The sequence below is a fragment of the Dermacentor variabilis genome, chromosome 11, assembly GCF_050947875.1.
Source record: "Dermacentor variabilis isolate Ectoservices chromosome 11, ASM5094787v1, whole genome shotgun sequence".
Classification (NCBI taxonomy): Eukaryota; Metazoa; Arthropoda; class Arachnida; order Ixodida; family Ixodidae; genus Dermacentor; species Dermacentor variabilis.
The window spans coordinates 10,530,102-10,552,268 of NC_134578.1; the positions used below are offsets into that span (position 1 = coordinate 10,530,102).

General features: G+C 49.3%; 2 protein-coding genes across 3 annotated transcripts in view; both read left to right on the forward strand.

Moving 5' to 3' along the window:
* The window catches only part of LOC142563070 (lipase lipl-1-like), a 33,323-nt gene extending 12,633 nt beyond the window's left edge, over positions 1-20,690 (forward strand). Inside the window, exons 6-9 of one of the 2 annotated variants that reach the window (XM_075673583.1) lie at positions 8,621-8,773; positions 11,303-11,374; positions 11,514-11,582; positions 20,345-20,551. In XM_075673583.1, the coding sequence (XP_075529698.1) occupies positions 8,621-8,773; positions 11,303-11,374; positions 11,514-11,582; positions 20,345-20,455 (405 nt within the window). In that variant the 3' untranslated portion in view covers positions 20,456-20,551. Of the gene's footprint in view, positions 1-8,620; positions 8,774-11,302; positions 11,375-11,513; positions 11,583-20,344 lie in introns of both variants that reach the window. The other variant, XM_075673582.1, reaches the window with a different exon arrangement.
* LOC142563739 (uncharacterized) lies at positions 629-3,083 on the forward strand. The gene has a single exon (XM_075674337.1). The coding sequence runs from the start codon at positions 914-916 to the stop codon at positions 2,654-2,656; it is 1,743 nt and encodes a 580-aa protein (XP_075530452.1). The 5' UTR covers positions 629-913; the 3' UTR covers positions 2,657-3,083.
* Positions 20,691-22,167: the final 1,477 nt, after the last annotated feature.

Genomic DNA, 22,167 nt, shown 5'->3' on the forward strand with positions numbered 1-22,167 from the left:
GTGCAACTGAATTCGAAATGTTTATCCAGAAAATCTCGTCGTAACTTGGCATCCGGCCGTACTTTTGAAGTCGTTCACTCGGTCCATCCGGTACCTCTGCCACCGTATTACGTTGCGAGTCTGGCGTCGTTGCTCGTTCAGTGGTGCCCGGTCCCGCGAATGTCGTTTTCGTTCAGCATCGCGCGAACGTTCTTCGTCGGTTGTCGTTTCGCTCCGGCGCCGTTTACATTCTCGTCACTGTTCCCTCGGGCGCTCCTAGTACGCATGTTGTTCTTCGGGTGTACGAACTATACGTGTACGCCCCATCGATAACGCAGCTGTTTTTAACGCCGATACCTTTACTGCTTATATACCCACTTAATCAATGGATCATACCCCCTAGACGCGGCTTCCCACTTACGACGACAGAAAAAAAGTGAATTCTACGCGGGAATGATGAGCGTATGAGGATTCCCATACGAATTTTTCAGCAAGAAAGCCTCGACGTTAAAGACAGATTCATCCTGATCCGGCATCCTAATCATCCGAATCCCGAACCAGGATGAATTTTTCTTCAGATGCGGAGCTTTCTCTCTGAGATACCCGCATGGGTGTCCTTTGTAGTTTCAGGACGACGAAGAAGAAGCGCTCGTCCCTAGTCAGAGATCGGCTCCGTGATTGCTAGCCAATTACGCAGTGCTAATTACCTCGTACCAAAGTTTTGCTTGCACCAATGTGTCCGTGAAGGCGAGCGGCATCGACCGATACCAGCTGACCCCAGAGGTGCTTTGCCATATTTCGTGACTGCTTCTACTGCCGCCGTGCGGAGGATTGCTAGGCTTAGGCGTGTTCCGCGGACACTCGGCCCAACAACACCGTCGCACCGACAGCGGCCTGCCGTACACCTCGGCGGCTGCCACTCGTCAGCTCCGAGATGGAGGCGCCCTCTGAAACAACAATGATCGTGGACAATCACATGTGCGTTCAAGTTCAGGGAACAGAGATATCACCCGAGGCATACCACAGCGACGCCGGATGGACGCTCGCGGGGGAACGCATGTCGAGGCTGCGCCAGCGGACCCCCGCCAGCGGCAAGCCCGACGCACCCGGCGGGTGTCAAACAAGCACGAGGTCAAAATTCTACAAGAACGTCAGAGCCTCGGCCATCAAGGCAGCACGCATGCCAGCCATGCCACTAGAAGAAACCAAGATAGTTGTCAGACCCAGAGGGGGACTGGACATCGTCAAGACCGGCACCACCACCGTCGCTGCGGCCATACTCGCTGCGGCCAAGATCACGAGCGAGGAAAGCGCCGCGGACACCATCTGCCCCAACACACAACAGAACATCATGGTCGTAAGTACACCGAACGAAGACAACGCGGCAAGGTACGCTAAAATCCAGGAAATATCCATTCAAGGCAAACCCTACGAGGTCAGCGCATATCGCACGGCACCTCACGACACCGTGAAGGGCGTCATCAGAGGCATCCCCATCGACGCGAGCGCCGAAGAGCTAGATAGAAAGATCGTCAACGAGAGGAACCCGCTAGCAGTGGCCTCAAAAAGGATTGGAAGTACGACCACTGCGATTGTGGTGTTCCAGGGGCCCAAGGTACCGAACTTTGTCCGATACGGAGTCACCCTGATTCCGTGCCGCCTCTACAAGAAACAGATCGACGTCTGCCAGCAGTGCGGCCGAGTGGGACACCGCAAGGACGTTTGCCCGACCCCCACAATCAAGACGTGCCTGGCCTGCGGACTCGCGAACCCTACAGAAGACCATCGCTGTACCCCAAAATGTCAGTTGTGCGGAGGCGAACACCCGACCGGAGACCGAACGTGCAAAGCGAAATACAAGATCCCCTACGTAGTGCGCAAGCGACAATGGGAGCGCCGACAGGCCGAACGCCAGCTACTGTCGGAGAGCGATTTCCCGCCACTGGACAAGCCGCCAGCTGCGCGAAAGTCAAGGACCCCATCGGAAAACCGCGCGCCCAAATCCAGAGACAGCAGTTGTTGCAAGAGAAGCCTCAGCAGGAAAACGTCACCGTCACGTGAGCGAGTGAGCTGGGTCGACGCAGCGAAAGGAAACAACATAAGGAACGTGCAGAAAATCACCGAAACCACGAAGAAAGAAGATATGAATAAGGTCCGGGAGGCAAATGAGCTCCTAAGACACGAAAACGCGGCGTTGCGAGCGACCATCAACAACCTCACGAAAGAGATCGCCGAGATTCGTCAGTTGCTGCTATGCAACAACGAGCCTCTACAGAGACCCACGCCAAGCACAAGCAAGACCGAGGAAACGACAACGAACATCCAGGAGACAGCCATAGAGGAACCGGCACCGAAGAAGCGAGCCATCGAGGCCACGCACACGCAAACAGAAAACGATCGCATCGACAGCCTCGAAGCGAAATTCGAAGCGACATTCAGCAAACTCGAACAGCTAATCACGACAAACATCGCAGCAGTGACAGCACTGAAACAAACAATGGAGACCTACCGAGCCGATAACACGAACAGATTCGCCTACATCGAAAGGACCCTACAGCCGATGGTAGGCCACCCGACGTTTGCGCCCCTCTTCGCGCATCATCCACCCAACCAGGGAGCCCCGTACACGGCAACGCAATCATGGCCGCCAACGCAACACCAGCAGCAGCAGGTGTAACCGCGTGGCAGTGGAACTGTCGCGGCTTCGGAAGGAAGAAGGCAGTCATCCAACAGCACATCGTACATGCCGCGCACAAGCCAGACGTTATACTACTACAAGAGACACTAACCGACGCACCGTCCCTCCCCGGCTACAGAGTGCACAAGGGACCGCCCGACGGCAGAGGCCTGTGCACCCTGGTCAGGAAGGGACTCACGTTCGTCGAACATGAGCTGCAAAGCAATCTCAAGATCGAGCACACACTGACCGAAATCATCCCTGGCAAGAAGAGAAAAGGAAGCATATTTCTGCTCAACGTCTACAGCAAGCCATCTCAGAGAAAACAGAGATTCAAGACATTACTGCACAGAGCCAGCACCGCAGCGGGCCGTAACACCCTGATCGCGTGCGGAGACTTCAACGCGATGAACCCTGCCTGGGGCTACAACAAGTACACAGCAAAGGGTCGCGACCTGTACCAAGACGCCACGGAACTCGACTTTACCCTCATCACGGACCCGACACATCCGACGAGAATCGGTAACTCCGTGTCCCGGGACACCACTCCAGACCTCACGTTCGTCAAGAACGACATCCGGGGCGCGATCACATGGAGAAACACGGGGATCGTCCTAGGCAGCGACCACACCATCGTGGAAATCGGCATACCGGAACACAACGACACCAGCGTCAAAACACACAGATGGATAGACTGGGATGCCTTTCGAGACGCCAGAAGCCAGAAGAGCGACGGTGACGACGAGATCGAAGACATCGACTCGTGGACGGCCGAAATCACCAAGAGCGTACGCGACGCGACCAAAGAGATTGAAACGGGCGCGGAGATCGACAAAGTAGACAGCCGGCTTGCGCATCTCATCGAGGCCAAACAGTCGATACTAAATCGCTGGAGGAAACAACGGCTTAACCGCAGACTGAGAAAGAAGGTGGCGGAGCTGAACCGAGCGATCGAGGATCACTGCCGCGCTCTCTGCATACAACAGTGGAACGAGATCTGCAACGCGGCAGACGGGCAGATGCATAGCGGGAAGACGTGGAACCTACTGCGGCACCTGCTCGACGAAACGAAGACCAAGTCGCACCAAAGGGACAGACTCGCCAAGCTCATACATCGGGCGGTCTCAGCACACGGCGTCGACGAAGTCACCAGGCGCATTAACGACAAATACCTGCCGACTACACCTACCGAACAACACGCGCCGTACAGCGGCCTGCCTAACGCGAACCTCGATCGTGACATCGACGTCGAGGAGGTACGCGCGGCCCTGCACGACCTCAACAGCCGGTCGGCAGCCGGCCCGGACCTCGTCACGAACAAGGCGCTCAAGAACCTCGATGACGGCTCGATTGAAAAGCTCGCACAATACTACAACAAGTGCTGGAGAGCGGGAGCGCTGCCAAAGCTGTGGAAGACAGCCAAGACCATCCTGATCCCCAAGCCGGGGAAGCCGCCGGACACGGATAACCTCCGGCCCATCTCGCTCACGTCCTGCGTGGGCAAGGTGCTGGAGCACGTCCTGCTCAACAGGTGGCAAGACTACCTGGAACGAGAAGGGCTGTACCCGGCCACTTTGATCGGCTTCAGACAGCATCTCAGCACGCAGGACGCGATGCTGCAGCTCAAACACCAAATCATCGATGATGGCGGCAGCGCCCGCGACAACAAAGCCATCCTAGGGCTCGACCTGCAGAGCGCCTTCGATAAGGTGAAACACTCGGCGATTCTGTCCCAAGTCTCCAAGCTCAACATGGGGGAAAGATCCTACAACTACATCAAGGACTTCCTCACGGACAGGACTGTCGAGCTACGAGCAGGCGACCTACAGACGCAAGAGAAGAAGCTCGGGAGCACCGGAACACCACAGGGATCGGTCATTTCGCCAATGCTGTTCAACCTGGTAATGATCGGAGTGGCCGAAAAGCTCGGGTGCATCGAAGACGTCAGGCACACCATCTACGCGGACGATATCACGATATGGGTGACCGGTGGCAGCGACGCCCACATCGAGGGCGCGCTGCAAGCCGCCGTCGACGCAATAGAAGACCAGCTGGAAGGCACCGGACTGAGATGTTCGCCGAGCAAATCGGAGCTTCTCATACTCCCACCTACCAAATACAGCAGAGGCAAGACTAGACAACGCGAAAACGAAAAAATCAGAATCGTGACCAAATCCGGCAACGTATTCCCCAAGGTCGGCAAAATTAGGATCCTAGGCATGGTCATCGAAAAGCACGGAAGGAACGGCGAAACCATCACCCGTCTCAAGGCAAAAACAGCCAACGCGATTCGACTCCTCAAACGAGTCACTTCCAGAAAGGCTGGCATGAGAGAGGAGAGCCTAATTAGGCTCGTCCAATCTTTCATCATCGGCCACGTCGCGTACGTTGCAGCCTACCACAGATGGCTGCAACACGAACGAAACAAAATCAACGTGCTCATCAGAAGAGCGTACAAGACAGCGCTGGGCCTGTTCGAGTCCACAAGCACGGCCCGCTTGTTACAACTCGGGCTACACAATACGCTCGACGAAATAGCCGAAGCGCAACGGACCTCTCAACTGGAGCGGCTGTCCATGACCAAAGCCGGGAGGAAGATACTGGACGATCTGGGAATAAGACGCTCGAACGAGGTGGAGATGAAGCTCCCCGTCCCCGAAGAGGTCCGACGCCAGACCAGAATCGACCCCATACCGAGGAACATGAATCCCGAGTTCAACAAGGGAAGAAGAGCGGCGAGGGCCAAGGCTCTCATCGACCAGCATGCCAACGACGAACACGCGCGGTACGTGGACGCGGCCGAATACCAACGGAACGCCTTCGCAGCGGTCGTCATAGAGGCGTCAACCGGCGCCACGAGGACGGCAGCGAGCGTGAGAAGCACCGAAGCGGAGCAAGCGGAGGAGGTAGCCATCGCCCTGGCCATCGCCGACGCAGACTGCCACACGGTGCTGAGTGACTCAAGACAGGCGGTGCGAAACTTCGCCAAAGGGCGAATCTGCAGGGAGGCTGAGCGCGTACTGCGAGCGGTAAAACTAGACGAACGAAAAGTACGACTCAAGTGGTTCCCGGCGCACGCGGGCGACGCGTCGGAACGCAATGAGAACCATAACGAGACGGCACACGCCGCGGCGCGAGCGCTAACCAACCGCGCCCCGGCGACAGACCGTCCGACATGGTTCGGAACCAAGGACCGCATGACGGATTACAATGAAATCACGAAGGCCTACCGCTTGGCTCGCAGGACTCTTCCACCCCCGCACCCGAGACTGAGTCGAGCGGAGGCGGTAGTACTGAGACAGCTCCAGACCGGATCGCTACCGAGCCCGAAACTGTTAAATCGCATGTACCCCGAGACATATCCGACAGATATGTGCAGAGTCTGCCGGAGGGGGACCGCAGACTACACGCACATCTTGTGGGACTGCATTAAATATCCAGAAGACGCTAACTCAAGAGCACTCCCACCGCGGCTCGAGGCAGCCGCGAAGAGTACGACCGAGACGATCAGCTCTGGGCCGTCCAGCAGGTCCTCGAGGCGCTCGAAAGGCACGGACCCAGCGAGCCGGCAACGGCGAGCGGAGACCCGCGCCGAGTAACGGCACCTTCGAGGATGACGTAGGCCCTCGTCGGGGCGCGCGAGCGCCCAACTGCAGGCATAATTAAAGTTTCTCCAATCCAATCCAATCCAATTTGTAGTTTCATGCTGCAGGACGGGTGGACGTGAATCTCTACTTTTCACAGAACAGTATTTGAGCAAGGTAAGGAAACCTGCGCGATCTGTAGGCAGGGCCGTCATCATCATGCCAGCCAAATAGTATTCGTTCCCATGCGTGCAGCATGGAGCATACAATCTCACGTAAAAAGGTCCCTCGCTTTCTCCTACGGCTTTCGAGGTTCCCGCCGTTATGCCCCTCTTGTGACATCGTAGACCCACACGACAACAAATAGAAGCCAGCAATTTGACGATTTTTCATGACTCCTGCAGAGTTTACATGATTGCTTCAAGTGACGCATCGCATCGCATTCGCGTGAAGGGCGATAATGCGCTAGGAAGGCGAATCACATACTGATGCGACAAGAGAGGGCAGTTGGAGATGGTCGTCGCACGTGGTGCATGTAATCTCTGGCTTATGGCACTGCGTTTTCTCCTCTACTTACCGGCGGAACGCATATTAGCCGGAAGCACCTTCGAGCTTGTTTCGGACGAAAGTTGATGCGCCACATGTGAACGCTGTCACATAGTAAAAAGAATGCTCTACGCTACTGACCCATTCATGTAAACACCGCTAATCAGCTACTCTCTAGATGAAGTTCGAGCCCCACACGTGTACACCTCTCCAACGTCCTAGCTAACGTGGATCAGTGGTTGTGAACGCGTCCAGCCCATCCTATCATAGCTCCTGCGTCGCTATCCGGCATCTCTGTCAGACGTCAACGTTATCTACGTTCGCGGGAAACCGACAAAGTCTCAGTAAGTCAGCTTCGAAGTCCAGTCGTCGGGTTCATGTAAGCGCTAGCGGGCCAGACCGAGCTATCGTCGAGGCGAGCTCGGACAACCCATCTGCAATGTGTGGGTTGACTCGCCCGAAGCCGCTTGACGACATGTAAACGCGGTCGTGTTGTGCTGTAGGTCAACTTCGACTTGTGATTTGACCAGCTCGCGCCGAGTTCGCGTAAACTTTGTTTCGTGCGCCCAACAGACAACAAGAGTGGCGGGGTCTCTGCACGCATTTCTGAAGCCACAACCATGAATGCTTTAACGAAAGACAATGACAGGTTTGTGCACCACAAAGAACTTGTTCTTCAACGTCTATTGCGCTGCCCTCTGTAACAGCCTGCACGCTGCAGCAGTAAATGAGTTCGCTGCCGGAGCAATGGCATTAGGGCTCATTCACACCGGCGACTTGAGGAGGTCGCGCGACAGGTTGCGGCTGGCGACCAAAATGTGATTCAAGGGGTGACACAGGCAAGTGCCACTCATCGCACCGAAATGTCTTGTGATATGCCGCTCATGTCTGCTCGCAATGTCATCGCCACGTGAAAAAAAAAAAGCCAGCGTATGCAGACGTCATGTTCCTGCGCATCTGATTCCTTCAGCAGTTTTGCGATTGCGGTTGCGTGACTGAAAAATCGAGCAGCGAGTGAGTAAGCCGAAATTGTCGCTTTTCTCGAAAAGCGAACAACTTAGACGCGCGACTGCTGTCAGTCATCGGTGGGAATAAGCCTTAAGTGTTCCTCTACGCATCTTACTTTATTGCAATAGCTATTATATATGGACACTCCAAGCGAATTTCCGCCGTCGCCGTTGGCGTTGCCGTGAGGCTCCGCATATATATATGAATAGTGTGGCTATATTGCCACACTATTCTATCACTAAAGTTGCTCATTCCATGCCTTACATTCTTAACTCAATTATTCCCCAGTATTTTGAGAATGGCAGCCCCCAAACAAATATCATGAAACAGAGCACTCATAGTGCATGCCTCTTACCTGAAATCTGCTCAGATTGTTAAATATTAAAAGTACAAAACAGTATCATAGCTAAAGCCTGAAAGCAATGCAATTTCACTAGTGTTGCTCTTTACGGGCAGCGTAGTGGAGCCGTTGCGATATCGTTACAGGCCCTACACGGCGTCGTAAAACTTTTAAGGGTGCAGAAAATTTTGGCGCACCCTCGTAGTTGGACCCACGTGTAGTCAGAACGTCCGAGAAGTTCAACCGCAACGCTAAACCTTACTATCGCTGTGCTTGGCCCTTCGGGTGAAACTGCCAATTTAGTTGGACATATTACAACAAAGATTTGTTTGGTGGGTTACTTACCTCATTCATTCATTCATTCATTTTTGTTGGCTTGTACGAAACGATAGGCGTGAAAGGTGCCCTGTCCTTTCTGCAGCGGCCTGTAAGCCTTGATGTTGTTTCCGTGGACAAATAAGGCGAACGCTGTGACCCGTTGCGCAGACGAGCGGCCACGAGGCGTTCCTGTCGGAAGTGCTGCAGCGAGGCGCCTTCTACATGCCGTGGGCCAGCAAATTCTGCGCGCTCCCCACACGAGCGATCTGCTCGCTGATCGGCGACATATTCGGCGACCTAGGGAGCAAGTACATGAACGAGGTGCGAGCGAGGGCACGTTCTCACTGCGTGCAAATCAATCGCCAAAGAAAGACGGGCATGGCCACGGACAGGCACGTGTAGGAGAGCTAAGTTCCTTTTAAAGGTCACTGCGCGATACCCCAAGGTCACGAACATGGGGATGGCCTAAAATCTTGAGCGAGAGAGAGATGGGGAAAGGGGGGACGGGACCATCACCAGCATCTAAAACCTCGCACTGCTTCACCACAGGAGCAGGAATGAGACGCCAAACACCGGAGTGCTTCTGAAGTAGCTGCTATCCTGGTGTCTGCCCACCTGTATTTCCAAAGGCCCATACAGTGATGGTTCCGTGTTTTTTTTTCTTTTAAAGTTATTTTGGTCCGTCCCGTCTGTATGATTGCGTAATTGGGCTTATTGGGCACAATGGCATTTAATTATAATTTAGCATTTCTACGTGTCGGTCCTGCTCGTCCCCGTCTTAATTTCTCTCTTAAACTTTATTTATTACGGAATACCAGTTGACTCGATTCCTACTCTTTCCACCGCCCTTCGCTCAGCATGCAAACTCGTGCCTCAACACCCCGCCCCCCTTCCCCTTGATCACCCTACCGCCTTGTATCCTAAATTTGATTCCCTCATGCTGTTTGTAATGCCTGTAAGGCGTAATAAACCGCCCTACTGTACTCATGCGCGCAGAACAAAACATGGCCAAGAAAATGAAGCAGCGGGGAAAAGAATGTTATAATAAAAAAAAAACCCTTGGTGCGAATCAGAATGCGTGTATACAAGAAGAGGATATTCACGGTTTGCAGCTTTAAACAAGTGCACAACATTTTGAGTGCGCCTGCTCTGAATGAACTTACTCTTTAGTTGCGAGTAGTGTCTGTCGTATGTTTGTTTTTCGTCCTCGTACAGGAGATTGGGAGAGGAAAATAAAAGATAGAAAAATGGCTGCTTTTCAAAACATGGTTTCGAGAAAAGTGTTCTTTTATTTGATGGTGCTGCTTATTTATTTTTAAGGTGCATCGAAATGTGGACTATGCCTTCGCGTAACTTCTTTTTTTCACTTCAAGCCGCCTAGTAGTAACTAACACAGCTGTCGTATTTTTTATAAGCAGATTTTGAAGAAATTAGGTTTTGTTAGGCGTGTGGTGCTTTTAGCTCTTGTGCCCTCCTTAAACCGAATTTAGGAAAAGCGTGACATCAGTTTCAAAGTGATGAAGACGTGCGCGACTGTTTGCCCCACGCAGGCTAAAGGAAAGGCGGCATAGCATTATCCGTATTCCTAACCTAACCTAACCGAACCTAACAAAATTTTCCACAGTCGACCTTTAGCAGAAGGCGCCCAAGTAGTGTAAAGAGATTTCATTAGTATAAGCTAAACTGCTAGGTTCCGCATCCGTTTAAATTGTTTACGCGAGATTTCTTGTTGCGGATCTCAGGATATATAACCGCTCGTGAGTTTCGGCCTAATGTGGAACGAATAAATGAGCTCTATTTTGATTATTATGTTCCAGAAGCCCCTCTTTTTCAGTGGAGTCGATGGGGCTTGACAACCAATATTCTCGCTCTGGTGGAACGCCATCAAGCAACTAGAGTTCTAACGAATTGGTTGAGATCAGACAGAGCTTCAAGATGCCTCAATCGCAATGTTTCGAAACATAAAACTTGAATAGCGACCACAACTGTTGCGCTATCTACCGAATTTACTCGAAAAGAGATCGGCCACGAATATAGGTCGACCCTTATGTATTGAAGTCACTGAGAAAGAAAGAAATGCATTTCGAATGTAGGTCGACGATATCCTATTAGAAAAACGGCAAACTTTGGAACATGGCATATCCTTATTTACCATAAGCTCGCTAGTCGATGCCCCAAGCTACATCCTCGTTGGAATTGCCACAGAATAAGCCGTCCTCTTCGAATGCCTCGCATGCGTCCTTGGCATGCCGGTGCCGTCGAGCACCTATAGGTTATGCAGCATTTATTTAAGCTAGTCAGGATAATCTTTAGATTCGCCTTAGGGCGGGCGCGATGGAGGAACTTCGTTAGCTCGGATATCACGAATATAAATCGAAATGATTTGGCCATGAATATAGGTCGGTCGTTCATTTAGCGTAACAATTTAAAAAATATATAATAAGAGAGCTCAATCCATATTCGAATAAATACGGTAGCTTCGGTCGCAGCACTGTTGTAGAAGACAGAGCTAGCTGTATTACGTTGTGCTTTTATCAGAATGCGATTTCTGTTGGCAGAACTCGCGAAATGTTGGCTGAATACTTCATTGCTAACCTCGAACATGTGAGCTCAGAGTTTCTCAATAAATGGAGGCAGCGCACCTGCAGCCAAGTGTCTGTCAGGTTTCTTCATCGCACTGCATTACAGGGAAACCACGCGTAAGCAATGGGTGCGGTGAAGCGACGTAGTAGCCTTTCTTGTAGCTCTAGCAGGAACATCCGACCTCGTATCTTCCTGTCTGTCGCACACCGCTAGTAGTGTCCACTTCATTTCGCATCCTAATAATCATGATGACGTTGTACCTCGCAGACGAGGCTTCCTGTCTACCTGCATTTCATGCCTGGAGGTACGTCCACCAAGAACATCGTTCACTTTGCTCAGGTACGCGTAAGAGGCAGGCATATGGTAAAATTCAAAGAAAGCATGAATGCCAAGAGCGCGCTACAGCTCAATTAACGCCTGTGAAGAAGAGAGCGGATGAAGCCATATGACGTATGACTTTCGTGGTCCTTTCACCCAGCTGGTGGCTTCTGCGAGACCTCAGAAGTTCGACTATGGGCCTCGAAGGAACATGCTCATCTACGGTCAGGTAAGACTCAAAGAGGATACGTGCAGGGAAGTGAACCACACTCACGTCCGCTTTGCTACCTACACCGGCAGGAGAATACACAGATGAAAAATAAAGTAATAGTGGAGAACAAGAAATCACGCGGAAACTTTTCTAGGAGTGGTCCAAGCATGCGTAAGCATTGTGCCACTTGCTCAGCTCCACACAGCCCGGTTTCATTATCAGTTTTATGAAACTGGATCTGGTCAGTACAAGCGACAGCGCTGCGGCGACACAAACCGGTGAAGACGGGGGCGCAAGGAGCACTGATGACGCAAGCAAAGTACTGCAGGCGGCGGCGCTAGGTGCGCTGATGATGTTCCGGTCATTATAAGCCGTTATCGCGTTTTGGCGCCTTGTCCATCCGCGTCGAACCATTGACCAAGTGTACTCTAGCGGTGGCTTCATATGGCACCGCCGCGCAGGCCGTACCTTGACTGCGATAGGCGATGCCGACAAAGAGTGCCGACGGCTGATAGCTGCGCGCGCTGTGTTCTCACCGCTTACTTAGCGTTAAAGAAAAAACGCGCGACCCCGTATATCTTGAAAGCGATCTGCGAAAGTGGCTGAGTGAGGCGTGGGCTGAGTGCTCCCTGAGCGTTCTGTTCTCGCCACTTCGTTGCCGTTGAAGGGAGACGCAGCATCAAGGTGACTTCGCTCGCTGCTGAGGGCGCCACATTGAAAGCGGTCGTCTTACGGGACGGTCGGACGGAGGGAGGGGACAATTTTCTTGTTTGGTAAGCACAGAAATGCTTACGCATTCAAAACAGCATTAGTTACTCCAGGTGACAAACCTCCGTGATTGTTTATAGACTGGGTATGGTCAGGTAAGGGTTTACGCGAAAGTTTACCCGTATGGAAGCTTAAGCAAGTTGGTCTGACATTGCTAACGGTAAATCAGCGCGAACTGAACTGAAAGTTTTTGTTTTCTAGTAGGAATACAAAAACAATATGATATTCTTCTGTTGGATTTACGACTAAAAGAACAATATGATATTTGTTTGTTTGCTTTTGCTCTACAAGAACAATACGACATTCGCGTGTACGCATACCATAGCGTTATTATGACATCTATGGAGCACGAACTTCAATAAACGCGAATGCGTAAAGAACGTTTCTTCTTATTAGCTTTCTTTCTTTTTTATTGTGTGCGCGTGTGCCTTTGTTGCTGTTGTTGTTGAGACTCCGCATGTTTCTGGGGTGTCGGTGGAATTGTACGTGTTCTATAAAAGGAAAGAGGCAGCTGCAATTTCTCAATTGGTACAGCTGGCCGGATTGCACTTAACCTAGTTTCCTTCTCATCGATGGTTATTAATAAACAACACACAATAGCGAAACAGCGCAAAGGCCTCAAACAGAAAGGGACACGTGTAGACGAACACATTACCTGCATATGTCCAGGCATGTCCGCTTTTGTTCGAGGTTCTGGCGCCGGTTTACCGTTGACGTAAAATATTTTTTTTTTACTGTTTTCGCTGAAGGTGCAAGTGTTGAAAGAATCAAACTTCAGAAAGAGCGGCAGCGAGCGGTTCAGGGGAAAGCTGGAGCCAAGAGCCCTCAGCGCCGACTAAGGGATTTGCGTATGCTCAGCACCGATACAGCACAGTGTACTGATGTATGCGTTATCGATAAATTTGGTACAGCATACCTATAACGCGCCAATGACCCCAAGACAAGAGCCACGTCTGCTAAATTTAATTTGGTGGTATATTAACGCATAACAAACCGCAAGCTATTATCGCATGACGTCGCCACAGTCTTTGTGCTTGTATTCTAGCGTAACACGTGACAATATTACCCATGGGTAGCGACAGTGCAATTGCAGAAACTATCAGAAAGATTGAATGGAAAAATTGAAGACTTCATTTAAAGAACTTGTGCCCAGAAAGCGAGGAACACCGAGTCGCGTAAAGTAAGGTGGCAAGAAAGATGTGTGGCCCAGGTAGCCGTGCAGTTTATTTTCACTGGAGTAGCGTGTTGAATTGGGCTGATTGGCACGTAACTGAACATGAAGGAAACCGCGCTAAAAACAGGACGGGGACGAGATGGAGCGCCGTGTCTGTCCGCTCTCGTCCAACATCCTGTTTTTAGCACTGTTTCCTTCGAGTTAAATCACACCAATAAAGCGTCATCGTCAGTTCCAGTGCGATCGTTGACGCTTGCGAAGTTTCGAAATTGTGCAACAACTTTCAGGTGGCGCGTGCAATGTTATTGGATTCGGCCGTCTCCCAATCGTGATCGGTCGACAACGCTCGTGCAGTTTTCGGTACAACAAGCGCACCTTGTGTGAGAGCGACAACGTAAGAGCGATAATTCTGTCAAAGAAATCCCCAGCAAAAGTTAATACAGCATAATCTGGCAATATAACACAAACCAGTATTGTACAGCGAAGCCACGAGGGGCGCTGGCTAACACTCCTAGAGCTAATTTTGTACTTACACACGAATACCCAACAGAGCGAATGGGAGGACGGCTGCCGCGGTCAGGGGGTCGTACAAAAATCTGTTCGGATTTGGTTGGGGCTCTGGCTCAATGTTTTTGGTTCGGTTCAGGTTCAGCTCCGGAGGGAAAATCGTAACGGTTCGAACCGGTTCGGAGCTTACTGAACCGGTTCATTCGGGTTCAGACAGGTTTGAAGAAGAAAAAGAAAGCGTTCACGTGCCTCCTATTGAAAAAAACGCGCGATGTTATCAGAGAAACATATAACTTCCCCTGGCTACTAGCTGTATAAAACTACTGCCGACCGTTTTCTTTTTCACGGACATTAACCTTTAAATTGTCACGAAGATGATGGGCCTTTACAGTTGTGTTTAGAAGTCGGAACTAGTACATTCATGGGGGTTCGTGGCACCCTGTGTGCCTATGCAGCGATTTACCGCGCGACATGTGTGTGCATCTTTTTAAAGATCTTTCTGTCTCCCCTTACCCCTTTCCCAGTGCAGGGTAGCAAACTGGATATCTACCTTCCGGTTAACCTCCCTGCCTTTGTCATCTCTTATATATATATATATATATATATATATATATATATATATATATATATATATATATATATATATATATACCGTGTTACCCCTCCGTCAAATGTTATCCTTCATTGGATTCTTGAAGTTGCCCAAGCTTGTTGTCCATAATGTGCAAAATTAAGTTCCCAGCCTACTGTTACCTGCCCATATATTATGCGTTCATTATATTTTAATGAAAGAACGCAGCTAGTTCTAAGAGAACAGGTAACATATACAAATGAACTGCTAGGCTACTTCGTGCATGTTCAGAGACAAAAATCGAGCACGAAAACAAGGCAGGACAAGACAGGCGACAAGACAGGTGCTTTCGACTGACAAGTATCCATTCCGCACGAATTGTGCGGAATGCACCTAGGGTGGTGTTTAGGAGTGGGCGTTGTATGCCGGTCAGTTCTGAAGGCAACTGAGATGTCGGAACCACTAGGCGGGCAATGCAAATGTTATGAAAGGCGGTTGTCAGTTGTGCATACAGAGTGATGCATTAATAAAAAAGTTAACGAACGGGAGCAAAGAATTTCTGGTTTTGTTAGAAGGTGGTTTATGGAGGAGGAGGAGGAGGAGGAGGAGGAGGAGGAGGAGAAGGTTAGCCCGTTCTCAGACCGGCTGGCCACCCTGCGCGGGGGAAAGGGGGTAAGGGGAATAAAAGCTAATAGACAAGATATGTTACAAAAAAAAAAGAAAAAGAAGGAAATAAGAAAGGAAGAGCAAAAAATAAAAGAGAAAAAGGAAAAGAGAATACGGCACTGCTTACAGTCTGTCTCTAAGACGAGTCCTGCGCAAGAAGCGCAACAACGCTTCCAAAGCCTGCTGTGCTGAGGACGGTCTCGGCGAGTGTCTCAGGACCTTTTCCTCCGACAAAAGGCGTTTGTCAAGGCTATCTAGCACTCTTGAATGTTATTTCCTGGGCGCACTCAAGCGGGGACATTCACAGAGGTGGGCCATTGTTTCCTCGAAGCTAGAGCTATTGCATGTAGGGCTGTTGTCCATTACGATCCGAAACGAGTGCGCATTCGTAAGGGCCACGCCAAGCCACAAGCGGCACAAAGGCGTCTCCTCAGCTTTGGGTAGTCCTGACGGAAGGTGGAGCCGTTGGTTCGGATCCTAGTTGTGGAGACGAGCGTTGGTAAATTCCGTCGATTTCCACTGTGCAAGTATAAGTTCACGTGCGAGCTAACGAAGCCCTGTAGCTGCGTCTCTTCTCGATAATGGTATAGCAGTGGTGCCCACTGCGTAGCTATACCATTATCATGAGAAGATCGGGCGGCCTCATCTACACGGTCGTTGACGTAGGTACCGGAATGGCCCGATATCCACTAACATGCTATGTTGTGTCTTTTCTCTATTGCGTGGTGGTGAAGAAGTCTCATGTCAGTGACTAATTGCTCATTCGGTCCATGACGACATGGCGACATGATGCACTGGAGAGCGGCTTTGGAGCCAGATGTTCAGTAAAGGTTCGAATAAAAAAAAATTACGCCGAGCCTTTTTATTTTTTGTTTGCATTTCAGGGTGACGCCGTTTAAACCAACAGTGAAGTTGCGAATTCGGGTGGAACTGTTGACATGACTATTGGGGATCTATAGGAAGCATTATTTTCTGTGCTGATGATGACTTCGTACGACGCGCCCAGCCGGAGATAACACGAGTGCCAAGCGGGTGTATGCTTCTTGATCCGAGCGGTTGGTCGCGCAAATGACAGCCAACTGTGGTCGGCAAATGCCTGTGTTGACTCATCGGGTGGTAAAGGGAGACTCAAGGGTTATTAATAATGGTATATGACTGTTGGGGCTTCATTAGTGGGCCTTCGGGACTTCCAATTGAGGGTGTGGCTTACGCCTCGCAAGCGCTATAGCACTAAATGACAGTGTTTAAGAAAATTTTTAACAACTGCCAAAGGTTTTGGAACCAGTTACGGAGAACTGTAAAACTTTGGAATAGCCAAACGCTGTCGAAAGCACCCTTGAGATCAAGAGAGATGAGTAAAATTTCATATCTTTAACTTCCCCGAGTGTTTACCAAGTGCTTATATGACGAGGGCCATGATATCTCCTTTCAATGGACACTAGGTCATTGCGGTATCATTGGAAATGATGACGCAGATAAGGCAGCTCGGACGTCAAACAGAGAAGGCCGCTGCGTTCCCATTCCTCTCTCAAGGACCGACTCCGCGAGGCAACTTCGCATTCTAGCACGTACGATCTCCTTAGAAATTAACTAAAAGCTAACTTCCGGAGTTTTACGGGTCAAAACAACGATGTGATTACGAGAACACCGTAGTGGGGCACACCGGATTAATGTCGACCGCCTGGGGTTCTTTAACGTGCAAACAGTGATCGAGCGTTCTTGAATTTCGCGCCTATCGTAATGCGACTGCGGCAGCCAAGCTAGATCGCACACGTGCCCTCTGTCTCGGGTAAAAACAAATAGGACGAGTAGCGACAAATGCAAGCAAAGTGGCCATTTGACAAAATGGCTCATTCCATACGAGTTCAGAAACGCATTCTTCTCGCCAGCCACCGTCGAGAAAAGCGATTTTTTTAACAAGGGAAGCGATGTCGAGGGGGCGCTTTTGATGTTCCTGCGCTGAATATAAGCCAATTCGACAATCAATCGTGTGTTGTAATTCCTTTGCATAAAGTATGACAAAAGTGGCATCAAAATATGACCTAGAACTACATTCCTGAGTGAAACTGGTGAATTGTCCTTTGCTTTCTCTCTGCTGTGTATTAAAAAGAAATCTTTTATGAAGACGGGTTCATTGAGTCATCACATACATTGTCTCATCTGCTTGTGGTTTCTTACTTCCTCTGTCTTCTCCGCGCTCAAAGTTATAGCCACGTAGTGGTAGCTTTATAATGCGATGCCATTGTTTACGTGCTCCCCCTCCCCCTTGCACCCTCCCCCGCTTCCCTTCATCACTCTTCTTTTATTTGGCTGCTGGCTGGCTATTGGCCTTATTGCGATGTCTTCAACAGGGACGGTACATGGTGTTGCAACGCAGTATAATTTAATGTCATAAAGTAAGCAAATGCACAGGTCTCACAACGATTTAGAAGCAACACTACGAATAAATCAGAATAATGGACATTTTTATACTCCTACTGACACTCATTGAAACGCTGACCGAAATTTGGGGATAAAAACGGAAAGAAATATATAGAAAGTATGGACGGGTCCATTCTCAGAATAACAACGTCTTCTTGGAATATACCATACCAGCTGCTTCATAAAGGAACATGCTATACAGATTACTCCGTAATAGAATGACTAGCCAGTTACTTGCTCCACTTCCCTCCATACCCCTCCTTTCGTTTGCGTTCCTTCAGTAAGACCCCTAGCAGGCCGCCTGCCGTACCTGACACCGGGAGTAGCTCCTGACGTCAAATAAAGTTCTTGCGTGTTAAAAGCATAGCGACTTTTTATCACATTTTTCATCGCTATGTAAATATGAAACAAACAGCACTGCTCAAGGGCCGCCATTGAGCACGACGCGATGTTTTTCGTAGTTTCTTCATGGTTTTCATTTCGAAGTAAAATGAAGCAACTCGCCTGTTGCTTGAAGCTGCGTTCGGTTCTGAAAAAAAAAATATAAAACGTGGAGCCGGTACGTGCCAGAGTGATGTTCTCATAATGCATTACTAAATTTCGCAACTCCGCCGAGATTATATAGCTTCCCTTGCACATATCCGAGGTACATTGAAATGAGATTGTGGGTGTCTGTGCTATGTTTGTCTTTCACTGAACTAGGGGCTGGGAGGGGTGTGTATTAAGTGAAATGAACGCGGGGATTCACCGCTAAAAAAAACAAACCAAGAAGCTCCAGCTGCGTCTTTTTACCGCTTTACTAACCTCGTCATAATTCGCGTCATTCGTCGCAATCCCTAAATACCCTCTTTTCTACGAAACAAGCACCGTTCCTAAAATAATTCGGTTTATTCTTGTCGCAGCGATTTCATGCGTGTTTGTCTATGCGGGCCGAAGGGAGGAGGGAACGGTATGCTTCAGTGTTACGAAATTTATTGCTAAAATATGTAGCAGTTCTTCGAAATACGCTTGCCAGTGTTTTAACAGGATTTTAAATTTTTTCTTTATTATGCCGTACTTAAGAATGTTGTCGCCTTTAGTTGGCGCCGGCTACTCCTTTTCACAAAGAGATTTTAAAAAATTGTACGCGGCTAATGAACACCACTGCACGCACAACCTCTTAATTTTCACTAAACGTTGTGATACAACTTGGCAGGCTCGTGGATTAAAGACACTCCGCAGTGAAATCTTGGACTTCGTAAGAAGGCTAATTTCAGATAATATAGAAATGGAAGCGGAGGTCTTCGTGCAACATTTCACGATTTGAAATAAGAGTGAATCCTTCGCGAAGAGATAGCACAAATGTGCATTTTTATACCAGAACTAAAAAGAAAAAAGAATACACTGTCACTACCATTCGCCGGAAGTAACAGAGCCCAGAGTGTCGAGAACAAGCCCAGTTTTTCACCTTCGAGATTGGGAAGCACCTGCGATGCGCCGATAGTCTCGGAAACCATGCTTTTGAATACGCGTCATATTCACTAACCACCTGGGGCACGAATCTTCTGCTTAAGTGTTCTTGAAATACTGTTAATAAGATAACTGCACAAGTAAATGTTCTACAGCAATGCGAAATCTGCTTTAATAGTATATGCTACTCAATAATACCCAGTTCACCTAAGTCAAATTTTGTTGCAGTTGGCCTTAAGGTTGTCGAATGTTGCATCTTTAACGTTACAAAGTGGAACTGGTCTAACAGAAGATAGGTTACGTGGATAAGCGTTCATACTCGTCTATTTTTATTGCGAGCGCAATTATATGGACATTCCAGGAGCATCTCCGCAGCCGTCACCGGCGTCGGCGTCGGCGAGATGTTCCCTATAGAACCCAAGTGCGATAACAACGTGGCCGCGCGCCGTGTGATGTAGGTGAGAGCGAAAGCGTGCGAGGGTGAGCCGAAGATAGGGGCTTTTATTGACCACGCCCCGCTCGTCGCTGTAGAATTTAAAGGGCAACTCACCAAACTGATGGTTTCTTCCATAGAGTTTCTCACTACATTACCTAGAGGGAAATCTGGCGCTGCTGCGCTGTGGTATGCATGGGAATGCCGGTATGTTGTGGATTCGGATTGGCATCGTTCTCGTGGAGACAGGACACCTTGAAGACGCGCTTGGCAAATACCGTTCCGTCTGTCATAATTATTTATTTTCTACTAGAACAGCACGTGAAAAGCTGTTTTAGCTTTATTATTACACGAAAACATGTTTTGTTTAACTATGAGAACTTGTTATTGTGTGTACGACTACATGTTACGTAAAAAGTATCAGCAGGCTGCTGAAGTTGGAGGACAGACGACAAGGCTCGCGCTCGCTTTGAAACAGTTGGTCGTCGGTTCTTGCTTTTCTTCGCTTGGTCATGCATGGTGGGTGAGTAAAGATGTAATATGCGTGAATGGAAACATTTTATGAAGATTTTACTTTGAGAACGCGTTATTTGCGTAGCCATATCCACGTTTTAGACGAAGCCTCTTGCAACACCAGCCAACACGAGCCTCGCAGACACATATACCGTCATTCCCATGACGGCACGGTGCCCCCTTAAGAAACTCCCATAGACGGTGGCGCCAGATTACCCTCTAGGTGTTATAGTGAGAAACTCTATGGTTTCTTCTGTTTAATACATCCATCTACGCAGCCACCAGCCGGTATTGACGGGCACTTGCTTTGCAGCGGGTACCGGCTGAGTACCGCCTCGGCAACGTTCGAACGGACGTGGGCATTTTCTGGAGCCGAGGTGACCACGTGATAACCCCGCCGAACGTCCAGGAGCTCATCCGGGAACTGGGGCCACACGTCGCGATGGACCACTTCATCGACGATCCCTACTACACGCATGCGCACTTCTTGGTTGCCTTGAACAACCCGGACGTGTTGTTCGGGCGCCTGCTCGCCTTTCTGGAGAGATACACCGCGACTGACAACGGGTGATTAAAGGAATTGTTCCCAGAAATTGAGACAACTGCAGTGGAACGCCTGGACGAGATTCAGGTGTTCCACTTCAGGAGCCACTTATCTGGAGCAAAATCGAGTGTTATATATCAGCAGTAGCTACAAGTTGAACGGAAGCAAGAGCCGATTAACGCTCAAGAGCATTCGTTCCTCAAATGTTTCACTTTTAACGACGGAAACATATACCCAAGTATGTTCCACTCACTTATTGGATGTTATGTGGATCGTGGTTGAGAGCACAATGCTACTTCGTTGCTGGGTTCTTGATTCGTGCTGCCAGTAACAAATCAAACGGAACACAAGAGAACACGCGCATCTGTAAGAAAAAAAACGAAATGGAAGCTACAGCAGAGTCATGACATCTTTGTGACTATTACTGTCGATTACGCAACTGCAGCCCACTTTTTTTTCGTAATATGCGTTGTCTACGTTGTCAGTTTATATCAGAACACAACAGATTGGTCTTCGAGGTATTGAGCATCAACAAAAGAGGTAAATGTCCTGGCACCACTTCTGTTCGTATCACAAGGAAGGAAATGGAGTTTCTTAGTCGGAATGTGAGTGGCGTGCTGTAATAACTCTGAGTGCTATCGTTCTTGTCTAGTATAAAGCCCTGTACTTAGTAAATTTGAAATGTAGCCCAGCGTACTCGTATATGGTGCCTGTCTTCGCTTTCTGTCCCGCAACAGGTCGCGCTCGTAAGATTAAAAAAAGGACAAGCCAGAGGGTTTCAGTTTTGTAATTTGCAGAATCCAGAATAGAGTGTGGGCAAAATGGCATTGCTTGCATAAAGGAAAAATGAACACCAAACACTGAATCAATTTACATTCGTAAGTTCTTACTTTTGAACTTTCATGTTTTTGCAAGAAAATAGTTTGACTTCTATAGCAAGGAGACGGAAGTCAGAATTTTGCTTTCTAGAATTTCGCACCGAAAGATCATTGCTGAAGTGCTATAGTGTGGCGTCACAAAATTTACTACATTTTCTTGCATTTGGCAGGTTCCCTGGAGGAGAAGTGCGGAAACTTTCTACGTTGATTCTCTTGTTCGTAGAAGTCAGTGAAATATGTTTTCACTGTTATTTGTAGACGTAACCATACCGGAGACGTAGCCATACTGCATTTCGTCATGGGTAGGCGGCGCGGGAATTTCAAAGCGACGTCGCCCCTCAACCCACGTTTCTTGCGCGCGTTGTCTCGCGACAACTTTCTGTGGCAATGAAGGGAAAGCTACTGAGGCAAAGCGTACACAAGTGACAGCGCTTCTAAATATAGTCCCGTGTTTTCATGCACGTTATTTTAAGCTGGGAAAGAGAAAACAGAAACACTCCATTAGCAACCGTTAAGTAAGATAAAATGCGCCACTGAATGCAAATTTTTACTTATCTTGCGGCTTTTCCCTTCCGCGTCTGGGCAAAGGCGAAGCCGTCGCACGAAGCTGCGTCGATTCAGCGTCTGCTCCGAGCAACCGAAAGCACTGTCAAACACTGGCGGACTACTTGGCGCGGTA

Coding starts and splice junctions, on each gene's coding strand:
- LOC142563739 (XM_075674337.1), top strand. CDS start 914: ATGGAGGCGCCCTCTGAAACAACAATGATCGTGGACAATCACATGTGC.